This window comes from Solanum stenotomum, chromosome 1 (assembly GCF_019186545.1).
Source record: "Solanum stenotomum isolate F172 chromosome 1, ASM1918654v1, whole genome shotgun sequence".
Taxonomy (NCBI): Eukaryota; Viridiplantae; Streptophyta; class Magnoliopsida; order Solanales; family Solanaceae; genus Solanum; species Solanum stenotomum.
In genome coordinates this window covers 3,122,817-3,136,582 of record NC_064282.1, presented here as the reverse complement: position 1 = coordinate 3,136,582, position 13,766 = coordinate 3,122,817, and the positions used below count along the sequence as shown (strand labels likewise).

Below are 13,766 nucleotides of genomic sequence, written 5' to 3'. Positions count from 1 at the left end.
TTGCACCAAATTCATAAGATTTTGGGCGAATTGGGAGAACATCATGTTTTGAATCATATTTGGCGTCCCTAAGGGTAGAACTCATATCACCAAAAAATAGTTCTTTTTGCTTCTTCTCAAATCTTTATTTTCAAATCATTTTGAACAATAATAGTAGGAGAAAATATTATTACTTTCTTTAAGAAAGGTATTCTCAAAAACTTCTTCTTTTTTTCAAACTATATGATTTCACATGCATTACTATTAGTAACACAAAAATTATAACACTTATTGTTAGCATAAGCGATTAACATACAACCAAAAGTCTTATAATCTTCTTCTTCTTCTTTTTCCTTTCACGATTAAGTATTATAAGTTATAACAATAACAAGATATTTCCATACTTTCAAATATTTCAAATATAAAAGGAATAATCTCTAATCTTCTCTACTCATCAAAAGAATAAAAACAAGTATAAATAGATGAGGAGAACTCAAATCAAAATAGAAAATCAAGGAGAGGTTTTCTTGCTAAGGTTATTAAAAGGGTTAATAGCAAATAATGGGCTTGTTACAAAGGGATTAAAGGAAATAATTGGCGTAAATACCTAAAAGTGATCCTATACATAACTTATTCTTCGAGATAATTAAATATTTTTTTCAACATTTTTTTAAAAATTAATAAATATGTATACCTAGACCTTATAATAACCTTTGGTTTTTGCAAGTAGAGTGCATCATGCCTCTTATTATATATTTCGTTAATAGAAGATTATCATTGAGTGATTGAGTTAGCTAGAGCTAAGTGGACAAGCATACTAATTAATCTCTACCTAATCTGAGTTTTTAATTTTAAAATCGAATACATGCATGTTTGATCTCGAGAATCTTTTTAAATTAAAATTTCAATAATTTACATGTTATCAATTTCAAAAGTTTTACCAACACATGTAACTGTTTATTTATAAAATTAATTTTAATATTTAAATGTGCTCATGATCCACATATAATATTTATTAATCACTTATACTCATCGTTAAAATATAACTTCATTTATTGAGACTGTTAAATTAGGTCCACACATTTCATTAATCACCAATGTGGGACCTTTGTGCTTTAACACCCCACCTCACCTCACGCCCAGTGCGTGGGGAATTTTTGACCCATCTCATGCCCAGTGCGTAGCAGCTGGTGCGTGGGCAATTTTGGGCAAGCCCAATGCTTAGCATCTAATGCATGGGCAATTTTTGATTTTTTTGGGCCCCAACATTAGGTGAGATGGGTCATGCTCTGATACCATGTTAAATTAGGTCTTAAGTATAACTCACACCCCAAAAGTTAGCTCAAATGGAGAAAAATTGTGCAAGTTTTATAAGGAGTTCACTCATTTCATTAACCACCTGGACTTTTTTGCTTTAACAGAGACTCCTTGTTTTAATATTTTTTATTTTTTTTTAGATGTGGGCAGTGTATAGAAAAAGGGGAAGGGGAAGTGCTTTGTTAGATTTTAAATCTTCAACATTCGATAGAAGATGAAGTTATGACAATCACTAGTACTCTACAAATTTAGATCACCTTTTACATTTTTATTCAAATTATTAATTAGTTTGATCTAGGATTCTTGCGATCTCGTATAATTATAAAACTCAATTAGTAGATGTCATAAGTTGTGGATTACTTTTCAAATGACCATATAATTAGAACGTTAAAGGAAGTAATAACTTGCAGTAAAATCATGAGAATGCCTCAAATTTCATTTTATTTTTAAACTTAATTTCTGAAATAGTCAACAAACTTGAACTATGACCTCATAAGTTTTAAACTTTGAGTTTATCAATATTTTGCTGTCTGATACTAATTTTTTTTTTAATGATCTGGACAATTATGATTTTAAAAAAATTGCTACAGCTACTATTATATTTATATTCATAGGCTAGAAAATCAAGAAGTAATACTAAAATTACGTTGTATAAGTAGGCGTTTGGCCATGCGATACCATATCACGATATGGTATTGTGAGATGGAATCAGCGTTTGGACATGCGATTTTACGCTGATTCCATCTCATGATTCCATATCATGAGAGGTGATACCATATTCTCCAAAAACCATGTGATTCCATATCTTGATTTGAGATATTTTAATACAATAATTGATCCATGGGTTTATATTTTGTTAAAACAACCCCACATTTATATCTACTAACCATTTGTTTCATATGTAAATAAAATTTATAATCACATCATTACTTTTTAAAATTTATTATTCTCACCGACATAAAATTTATTATTCTCACCAACATATAGTCATTTTAACTCACACCTCACGATTGTGAAACTTTTCAACATTCACTTGAAACAATTAACCGGCATGTTAAAATAGTTGTCGAGGCAATTAGCAAGATGGCACCAACATTTATACAACCAAAAAATATGACTGGTGTACATTCCAAAATTCGACATAATACTCGATTTTGGCCTTGGTTTCAGGTAATATTTCAATCACATTAATAAATTTATTTTATTGCCTTAATAAGTGAACATTTATATTTTATGTGTAAGTTATTAGTATTTAGTTACATATTTCCTATCAACTTTGTTTAAAGAGATAATATTTATTTTATGGCTTTGCGTTGTCTTGGAAGCACTATTTTTATTACTCTTACAAACATTATTTTTATGTAGTGCATTCTATAATGCTTCCAATTTATTTTATGTTCACTAAACTAATATTGATGTATTTTTTATTTGGTAGGATTGTGTTGGTGCGATTGATGGAACATATATAGAAGGGAAGGTTCCTAAAGCGGTGCAACAAGCATATCGTAATCGCAAAAAAAGAACATCACAAAATGTCTTATGTGCTTGTGATTTTGATATGCGATTTACCTTTGTTGTTGCTGGTTGGGATGGTACTGCACATGATAGTAAAGTACTTGAGAATGCACTTGTTGAACCAACGTTACAATTTCCATTTCTGCCACATGGTAACTTTAAATTACATCCTTAGAATAAATATTATTTATTTACACAAAGCTGTCTCATTTACGTCATATATGCTTTTAGTAATTCTTTATAAAATGTTTTTTGGTAGATAAATATTATGTTGTTGATGTTGGTTTCTGAAACACAAAAGGATTTTTATCTCCATACAAAGGACTATGCAAGTTCAACGCGAGGAAATTGTCTGTACTATGTGGGAGGATTATATTAAAGACTAGTACACTACAATTTATGTTCAATTTTTTTTATTAAATTAAAGTTAGATGAAACAATTACTTAAGTGGAGAACAAATAACTTTGTAATAATTTATTATGCGATGTTATAATTTTTTGTTTATTTGATAAGATTGAATAAACAATTGGGGCTATTTAATAATTTTTCAACTTATGAGATTTTTATGTTTATGAGAAAATATACAACACAAAAATTTAATATCGCATGTCCAAACAAACCTTCAATTTCATCTCATGATTCCATATCATGATACCATATCACATGGTCAAACGGGCCCTAAGAAACTGTGGGGTTCCAGCCCCCATTTTTGTTAAAGTCTTAAGTTGGTACAACTACATACCAACCAATTCTTATCAAGATAACTATATAGTTGCAAACTTTGAAACTTTGGTATTTTCATGATGTCATTGGTGACATAATTAGGAGTAGATTTCTCCTATAAATAGAGAGCCCTTTGCTCATTTGTGAAACACACCAAGTTAGAGAAAAAACCATTTTGAGAGCAAATTGAGGTATTCCATAGACTATACAAGAAAAATAGTCTGTGACGAAAAATAGAGTGCGAGCGATATTTTAGTAAGGTGAAAATCAAAAGAGTGTTACTCCTTTTGAGTGTGTAGTAGTCACTTTGAGTATTGTATTCGTGACTACAGTGTAAAATTCCTTACTATAGTAATATCAGTTGCTCCTCTTGGTCCGTGATTTTTCCCTTATTTAAAAGGGTTTCCACGTAAAATTCTTGGTGCCATTATTTTCCCTTTTTATTTCCATTACTTTTACCATATATATTTTTATACTTGTCCGCGTTTTCCCAACAAACTGGTATCAGAGCCAAGATTTTATCTGAGTATGCTCTGTGGTTGCAGCACAGTCTGAACTTCCACATCAGAAAATATTTACTTTGGTTTGCAATAACTACTTTTTTTTGGAAAAACGATGGAAGCCAACACAAGTAGAATTGTCACTTTGAATGGTGTTAATTATGCCATATGGAAGGGGAAAATGGAAGATCTACTTTATGTCAAGAATTTTTATCAACCAGTCTTTACCACTGTAAAGCATGACAATAAAACAGATGAAGAGTGGAATCTGTTGCACAGACAAGTTTGTGGATTCATTAGGCAATGGGTTGACGATAATGTGTTGAACCATATTTCTGGGGAGACACATGCAAGAACCCTATGGGAGCATCTTGAAAGTTGTATGCTCGGAAGACTGGCAACAACAAAATGTTCTTAATAAAGCAGATGTTGAGTTTAAAGTATCATGATGGTTCTCCGATGACAGACCATCTGAATAATTTTCAGGGGATCATGAACCAATTATCTGCTATGGGCATCAAATTTGATGAAGAAATTCAAGGCTTGCTTCTACTTGGTTCCCTACCAGAAACTTGGGAAACATTTAGAACTTCATTCTCAAATTCTGCTCTGGATGGTGTTATCTCAATGGATTCCGCCAAGAGTAATGTCTTGAACGAAGAGATGAGAAGAAAATCTCAAGGTTCTTCTTCATCGGATGTCCTGATAACTAGCTCCAGGGGGAGAAACAAAACTCGTGGTTCTCAGAATAGAGAACAAAATAGGAGCAAATCCAGAGGCAGGCTTAAAGACATTGAGTGCTATCATTGTGGCATGAAAAGACACACAAAGAAATTCTGCAGGAAGGTGAAGAGGGAGAACAAAAACAAAGAGGAAACTAAAGAAGATGGCAATGAAAATTGCCTAGCCACCATCACCACTGAAGATCTTGTTACCGTCCTTGATGCGGATATGATAAATATTGCTTGTGATGAGTCAAGCTGGGTTGTGGACACTGGTGCCGCTTCTCACGTGACATCAAGGAAGGATTTTTTCTCTTCATATACTCTTGGTGATTTTGGAACCTTGAGTATGGGTAATGAGACTGTTTCTAGGGTGCTTGGTATTGGTACAATTTGTTTGAAAACTAGTGTTGGAACTAAACTAGTTTTGAACAATGTGAAACATGCTCCTGATGTTCGTCTACACCTGATTTCTGTTGGTGTTTTGGATGATGAAGGATATGTTAGTACCAATGGTGATGGAAAATGGAAACTCATTAAGGGTTCCTTGGTTGTGACTCGTGGTAACAAACGTCGTGGTCTATACTGGACTGCTGCCTCTACTTGTGTTGATATGCTGAATGTGGTTGAAAGCGATAACTCTTCAACGTTATGGCACAAGAGGCTTAGCCACATCAGCGAGAAAGGACTTAATGTTCTAGCCAAGAAGAAATTATTGTCAAATTTCAAAAGTGCTAAATTAGAAAAGTGTGAGCACTGCTTGGCTGGTAAACAAAATAGAGTTTCCTTTAAGTTTTACCCTCCTTCAAGAAAGACAGAGTTGCTTGAATTGGTGCACTCTGATTTATGTGGTCCAATGAAGACAAGGACATTGGGTGGTGCACTCTACTTTGTCACTTTTATTGACGACTGCTCGAGAAAACTTTGGGTCTATGTCTTGAAGACTAAAGACCAAGTGTTAGGTGTCTTCAAGCAGTTTCAGGTTTCAGTTGAAAGAGAAACTGGAAAGAAACTAAAATGTATTCGTACTGATAATGGTGGTAAATATTGTGGACCATTTGACGAATACTGCAAACATCAAGGCATTAGACACCAGAAGACTCCTCCTAAGACTCCCCAGCTAAATGGTTTGGCTGAAAGGATGAACAAGACCTTGATGGAAAGAGTTAGATGTTTGCTTTCTGAAGCAAAATTGTCGAGCTCATTTTGGGGTGAGGCTTTATTAACCGCTGCACATGTTATTAATCTATCTCCTGATGTTGTTTTGCAAAGTGATGAACCAAATAGTGTTTGGTATGGAAAGAATGTTTCCTATGACCATTTGAGAGTATTTGGTTGCAAAGTTTTTGTACATGTGTCGAAAGATGAGAGGTCAAAGTTAGATGCCAAGACAAGGCAGTGCATCTTTGTTGGATATGGTCTTGATGAATTTGGTTACACGCTATATGATCCAATTGAGAAGAAACTTGTGAGAAGCCGTGATATTATTTTCATGAAGAATCAAACAATTGAAGATATTGACAAAGCGGAGAAGCTAGAATCTTCAAGTTTTGATGCTATAATTCATCTAGAAGAAGTTCCTCACACAAGTATGCATGATGTTGTTGGGTTTGATGATCACGGTGACGCCCATAATCATGTATCGAATCAACATGTTGATGTTGATAATAACAATGATATTGTTATTGATGATCCTCCTGCTCATGAAGTTGTGGACGAATCAAATATTTCGCTCAGGAGGTCCACAAGGCAGCGAATTACTTCCTATCGTTATTCACCCAATGAGTATGTATTACTCATTGATGGGGGAGAACCTGAATGTTATAAGGAGGCCATAGAAGATGAGCACAAGGATCAATGGATTGAAGCCATACAAGATGAGATGAAGTCTCTGCATGAGAACCACACTTATGAGTTGGTAAAATTGCCCAAGGGCATGAGAGCTTTGAAAAACAAGTGGGTGTTCAAAGTTAAAGTTGAAGAACACAACTTGAAGCCAAGGTACAAAACTAGATTGGTTGTTAAGGGATTTGGTCAAATGAAGGGTATTGACTTTGACGGGATATTTTCTCCTGTTGTGAAAATGTCCTCGATTCGTACTGTTCTGGGTTTGGCTACTAGTCTAAATTTAGAGATTGAGCAGATGGATGTGAAGACGGCTTTCCTTCACGGTGACCTAGGAGAAGAAATTTATATGGAACAACCTGAGGGCTTCAAAGTAGAAGGTAAAGAAAATTTTGTGTGCAAACTCAAAAGAGTCTTTATGGCTTAAAACAAGCTCCTAGACAGTGGTACAAAAAGTTTGAATCTGTTATAGGGGAGCAAGGTTATAAGAAGACTTCTTCAGATCATTGTGTATTTGTACAAAAAATTTCTGACAATGATTTTATCATCCTCTTGTTGTATGTGGATGATATGTTGATTGTGGGCAAGAATACTTCCAAGATTGACGAGTTGAAGAAAGAGTTGCGTAAGTCTTTTGCTATGAAAGACTTGGGTCATGCCAAGCAAATTTTGGGCATGAGAATTACTCGTCTCAGAGATGAAAAGAAGATTTATTTGTCACAGAAGAAGTACATTGAACGTGTACTAGAGCGCTTCAATATGAAAAATGCTAAGCCTGTTAGTACACCTCTTACTGGTCATATGAAGTTGAGCAAGAAGATGTGTCCTACAGTTAGGGAGGAAAAAGAGAGCATGGCCAAAGTTCTATATTCCTCCGTCGTCGGAAGTCTAATGTATGCAATGGTATGCACTAGACCTGATATTGCTCACGCAGTTGGTGTTGTTAGCAGATTTCTCGACAATTCAGGAAAAAAGCATTGGGAAGTTGTGAAGTGGATACTCAGGTATCTTAGAGGAAGCTCAGATGAATGCTTGTGTTTTGGAGCATCAGATCCAATCTTGAAGGGCTATACAGATGCTGATATGGCAGGTGACCTTAATAACAGAAAATCCACTATCGAATATTTGTTTACTTTTTCAGGGGGAGCTATATCATGGCAGTCAAAGTTGCAGAAGTGTGTTGCACTATCTACAACTGAAGCTGAGTATATTGCGGCTACTGAAGCCGGCAAGGAGATGATATGGCTCAAGCGATTTCTTCAAGAGCTTGGTTTGCATCAGATAGAGTATATTGTCTATTGTGACAGCCAGAGTGCAATAGACTTGAGCAAGAACTCCATGTACCATGCAAGAACAAAACACATCGACGTCAGATATCATTGGATTCGTGAGAAAGTGGAGAGTGAATCATTTCACGTCAAAAAGATCCACACAAGTGAAAATCCTGCAGATATGCTGACCAAGACGATACCGAAAGACAAGTTCAGGTTACGCAAAAAACTTGGGGGTATGAGCTCTCTCTAAAGAAAATGAAGATACCTCCTTCCAGTGCTAATGAGTTCCAGCTACCAGAGTCTTCGATAAGAAAGAGGCATGGGACTGGAGGGGGAGATTTGTGGGGTTCCAGCCCCTATTTTTGTTAAAGTCTTAAGTTGGTACAACTACATACCAACTAATTCTTATCAAGATAACTACATAGTTGCAAACTTTGAAACTTTGGTATTTTCATGATGTCATTGGTGACATAATTAGGAGTAGATTTCTCCTATAAATAGAGAGCCCTTTACTCATTTGTGAAACACACCAAGTTAGAGAGAAAAAACCATTTTGAGAGCAAAGTGAGGTATTCCATAGACTATACAAGAAAAATAGTCTGTGACAAAAAATAGAGTGCGAGCGATATTTTAGTAAGGTGAAAATCAAACGAGTGTTATTCCTTTTGAGTGTGTAGTAGTCACTTTGAGTATTGTATTCGTGACTACAGTGTAAAATTCCTTACTATAGTAATATCAGTTGCTCCTCTTGGTTCGTGGTTTTTCCCTTATTTAGAAGGGTTTCCACGTAAAATTCTTGGTGCCATTATTTTCCCTTCTTATTTCCATTACTTTTACCATATATATTTTTGTGCTTGTCCGCGTTTTCCCAACAGAAACATGATGCGTTTTAGTTGGAATTTTTATGATTAAAATAAATAGAACTCCATTACTAATTATTCAAACCTTTATACTGGTGGACAAGTCATTAGGCAAGTTTATGAGCTATAAAATGCCTCTTTGATCCAACTTTATTATCTCTATAGACTACTTTTAGCCAACTTAACTCCACAAACCATAACAATTAAGGTAAAAATCCAATTTTTTAGCTCTTTCTTTTCATTCCAAAATTTTGTATACAACTTCAATTCTATCTTATTTTTGTATAGTTTGGTGGTGAGACACAATGGCAAATAACATTAATGTTGCATCTTTTGTGCTAGTTCATACGGGAGGCCATGGAGCCTGGTCCTGGTACAAGATTGTCGAATTGATGAAATCTTCAGGACATAATGTCACAGCTCTTGATTTGGGTGCTTCAGGAAACAACCCAAAACAGGCCCTCGATATTCCAAGTTTTTCTGATTATTTGAGTCCGCTAATGGAGTTCATGGCTTCACTTCCTCCTGATAAAAATGTAGTTCTTGTAGGCCATAGCCTGAGATAATATCTCATATAGTCATTCAACTTTCAATAGTTCACTTAGAAACTCACTCAACTTTGGGTTGTTTACTTAGAAAGTCACTCAACTTTGTTTTAAACTCAAAAGTCACTCAACTACTGATATTTCACTTAGAAAGTCACTCAACTATTTATATTTCACGTAGAAAGTCACTTAATCAATTTAAAAAATCTTTTCATTAAATTTTGTAAAAATACAAAAAATAAGATGCTTATTTTAATTATTATTTTTTTTACTACCTTTTCATTAAAAAAATAGTAGAAGATCGTTACTGCCTCTTTTTTTTAATTACTTCTTATCAATTCTAATTTTTCTTTTTGGTAATCTTTTAACAATTTATTTCTAGTTTTACAATTACTAGAACCGAATTTTTTTTTTTTTGGGGGGGGGGGGGGGGGGGGGGAATTGTCACTCTACGTTTTTTTTTAAAAAAATTTATAATTAAATAATTGGAGTGGATCAATAAAATAATTAAAATAGATATTTTATTATTTCCTTAAAAATAGTGTAAGATAAAATTTAATGAAAAAATTATTTAAATTGATTGAGTGATTTTTAAGTGAAATATAAATAGTTGGGTGACTTTCTAAGTGAAACATCAATAGTTGAATGACTTTTGAGTTAAAAAACAAAGTTGAGTGACTTTCTAAGTAAACAACTTAAAGTTGAGTGACTTTCTAAGTAAACAACTCAAAGTTAAGTGACCATATGAGATATGCCTTGGTAGACTCGCCATTTCTAAAGCTAGGGAAAACTTTCCAGAAAAGATTTTAGCTGCTGTATTTGTCACTGCTCTAATGCCTGGTCCAACTCTAATGTAACCGAAGTCTACAATGAGGTATCAATTTTTGTCCTGAGATGATTCTGTTACGATTTGTTTTTTCTTTTACATGTTTAAAACTAAATATACTTTTGTTATAGTCCTGCAGTGCAGTACTACCTGAACTTGATAATCGCGTTACATATGACAATGGACCTACCAATCCTCCAACCACCCTCATCTTAGGTCCCAAGTATTTGGCAACTAATGTTTACCAGTTGAGTCCAATTGAGGTAACCAAATCACAATACTGTATCAAAATCACAAATTAAATCTATTCAAGTGCTTACTTGCAACATCAACGTAACTTGGAACTGATTTAAATCAGTTTTTCTTTTTTCTTTTTGGGGTGTTAGGATTGGACGATGGCTACTAAACTAGTGAGGCCACTATATTTATATCGTGCTGAAGATGTTTCTAAGGAGATAGTTCTTTCAAGAGAAAGGTATGGATCAGTTAGGCGAGTATTTATTGTTGCTGCTGAAAATAAATCTTTAAAGAAAGAACTTCAATATTGAATGATTGAAAATAATCCACCTGATGAAGTGGAAGAGATCGAGGGCTCTGATCATGCGGTCATGACTCTGCAAATTTTGTATCACCTTTTACATTTTTATTTAGGCTACTCTTGGCTATCATTCGTTTTTTATATACTCAATTAATCTGATTCTGACTCATGATTTTCATTAAGAGGATTCAAATAAAGAAATGTAGTGCCGTGGAGTTGAATTTAGAAACTCATGAATCATGATATTGGCTTCTTTTATGATATGTACGATATGATTTAAAGAACTTGATATATATATACTACTATATTCATAGGCTACAAAAAAATATCTTCTTTTTTTTCAATAAATAAATACTACTTACATTGGCCTATGCGATATTCTTTTTAAAGAAAAGAAAGACAAATTAAAGAATTCTTTATCTAAATTTGGACAAAAGGAGTAAGGACCATCTAATTTCCTGACAAAGTTGATGAGCTATATATAAGATGCCTCTTAATCCAATATTCATTCTTTTATCATCTCTTTTGGCAAATATAGAGCACTCCACAGTCCATAGGACATCACAATCAGGTAAAAATCCAATCATTTATCTCTTTCTTTTCCAAGATTTTGTACAAACTTGTCACAACTTCACTTTTTTTTTGTATAGGTTAGTGGTGAGACAATACAATGACAACATTATTTGCAGCAACAGTAAATTCAGCAGCCAATATTGTAGGTACAAAGATGTCATCCAAGATCAAAAGAAACAAAATGAAGTACAACATTAGTGGATTCAACTCATTTAGAGATCAAAAGGCAACTAACCATGTTGCCTCATTAAGCCTCCCTTTCTCCACTGCAAACATTGTTAGCTCATCACAACCCAAAGGTGGAGCTTTGTCCTCTACGTACAATGCGCGTTGCTCTTTAGATTTTCAAATCATGCATTTAGAGTAAATAAAATGCTCAAACATTGTCAACAAGTCGATATCCCAAATACATCACAAAGATACATGTCCAAACATATTTGTCAATTCCCCTTCACTACTCATCACAATTTGGTTACAAGCTTACGATAATCGACAATTAAGTAGTTCTAATACTTATGTTTGCATATGCAGATGCTATCTTGTCAGGGCCTAATAACTTTGTGCTAGTTCATACGGGATGTCATGGAGCCTGGTCTTGGTACAAGATTGTAGAATTGATGACATCTTCAGGGCATAATGTTACAGCTATTGACTTGGGTGCTTCAGGAAACAACCCAAAACAGGCACTGGAAATTCCAAGTTTTTTCGATTACTTGAGTCCACTAATGGAGTTCATGGCTTCACTTCCTGCTCATAAAAAAGTAGTTCTTGTAGGCCATAGCCTTGGTGGACTCGCCATCTCTAAAGCCATGGAAACATTCCCCGAAAAGATTTCATCTGTTGTATTTGTCACTGCTCTAATGCCTGGTCCAACTCTCAATGCAAGCATCGTCTACACTCAGGTACCAATTTTCCACATTGTATTTAAATTCTTAATTACATGTTTGAAACTAAATATACTTCGTTATAGTCATCTAGTGCAGTACTACCTGAACTTGATAATCGCGTTACATACGACAATGGACCTACGAGTCCTCCAACCACCCTCATCCTAGGTTCGAAGTTCTTGGCAAGTAATCTTTACCAGTTGAGTCCAATTAAGGTACGTAACCAAATCATAACACAAATTTAAGTGCTTAATTGTAACATCAACTTGAAATTGATTTAAATCAGGATTGGACGATGGCGACTAAACTAGTCAGGCCACTATATTTATATCATGCTGAAGATGTTTCTAAGGAGATAGTTCTTTCAAGGAAAAGGTATGGATCAGTTAGGCGAGTGTTCATTGTTGCTACTGAAAGTAAAGCTTTTAACAAAGAATTTCAACGATGGATGATTGAAAATAATCCTCCTAATGAAGTGGAAGAGATCTCAGACTCTGATCACATGATCATGATGTCTAAGCCTCAACAACTTTTTACTACCCTTCTGCGCATAGCCAACAAGTAGCAACTCACATATTTGATGAATTTTCATGGCAATCGCTGTCGTTATTTCATCATTTTCCTACCGTTGTTATTTTCTTTCATTGTAATTTCAGTGTTTGGAATTGACATCTATTTTCTTTTTTCTGATTCGTCCAACTGTTCAATATGTAAAAAGCTTCACTTTGACGAAACAACGCAAATTTCTTTAAATCAAATTGTCCATATCATAAAAGTAGTCAGTATCAAACGAAAATAATTTCAAGTTGAACCGTAATTTCCTAGGATAATGAAGATCAAGTTATTCATCAAACTCTTCGAAAAATTTATACAAGGAATAGGCTAAGTGAGAAAATCAACACTCTGTGATCACAAACAATCGAATTCCTCCATTGATGAACCTTGAGTTCATATGAGAAAGGAAGAAGAAGATTCTGGAAGAACTACATGAAAAATGTGTTTTATTGAATGTGAATTAAGAGAGCAACTATTACATGTGTTCCTATATATATAGATACACAAACTATACAAAACTGACTTCCCTGTAACTAACTCTAACTAACAGTGAACAGTACTAACTAACTTATATTCTCATCACCCCCTCAAGTTGGAGGTAAGTGAGTTTACAGACAACTTGTTTAATAGTGTAGTATGCTTAACTCCAGTCAGAGCCTTTGTAAAAATATCTGCCAGTTGTGAGTCTGTGCAAATGTGATGAAGTGTGATCAGGCCATGTTGAAGTTTATCCCTAACAAAATGGCAATCGATTTCTATATGTTTGGTCCTTTCGTAAAAAACTGGATTCTTGGCAATGTGTACTGCAGCTTGGTTGTCACAGAAAACCTATATTGGTAAGGGGCATTGTACAAACAATTCATTCAGTAACCTTTCAAGCCATACCAGTTCACCAACTACTTGTCTCACAGCTCTGTATTCTGCCTCTGCAGAGGATAATGAAACAGTGGCTTGTTTCTTAGACTTCCAGTTGATAGGACTATCACTCATAAGCACTAGATAACCACTAACCGACTTCCTTGAATCAGGACAAGCAGCCCAGTCTGAGTCACAATATGCAGTGATGGTAAGGTCAGCCTTGTTTGAGATGAAAATTCCCATTGTAG

General features: G+C 34.5%; 1 protein-coding gene and 1 pseudogene across 1 annotated transcript; both read left to right on the top strand.

Annotated features, from left to right (window-relative positions):
* The first annotated feature begins 1,325 nt into the window (after positions 1 to 1,325).
* On the top strand, positions 1,326 to 10,888 carry LOC125849516 (methyl jasmonate esterase 1-like; annotated as a pseudogene).
* A 427-nt stretch (positions 10,889 to 11,315) lies between these two features.
* LOC125849466 (methyl jasmonate esterase 1-like) lies at positions 11,316 to 12,670 on the top strand. Its single transcript, XM_049529552.1, has 4 exons — positions 11,316 to 11,547; positions 11,723 to 12,120; positions 12,189 to 12,320; positions 12,392 to 12,670. The coding sequence occupies exons 1-4, from the start codon at positions 11,316 to 11,318 to the stop codon at positions 12,668 to 12,670; spliced, it is 1,041 nt and encodes a 346-aa protein (XP_049385509.1).
* The last annotated feature ends 1,096 nt before the right edge of the window (positions 12,671 to 13,766 follow it).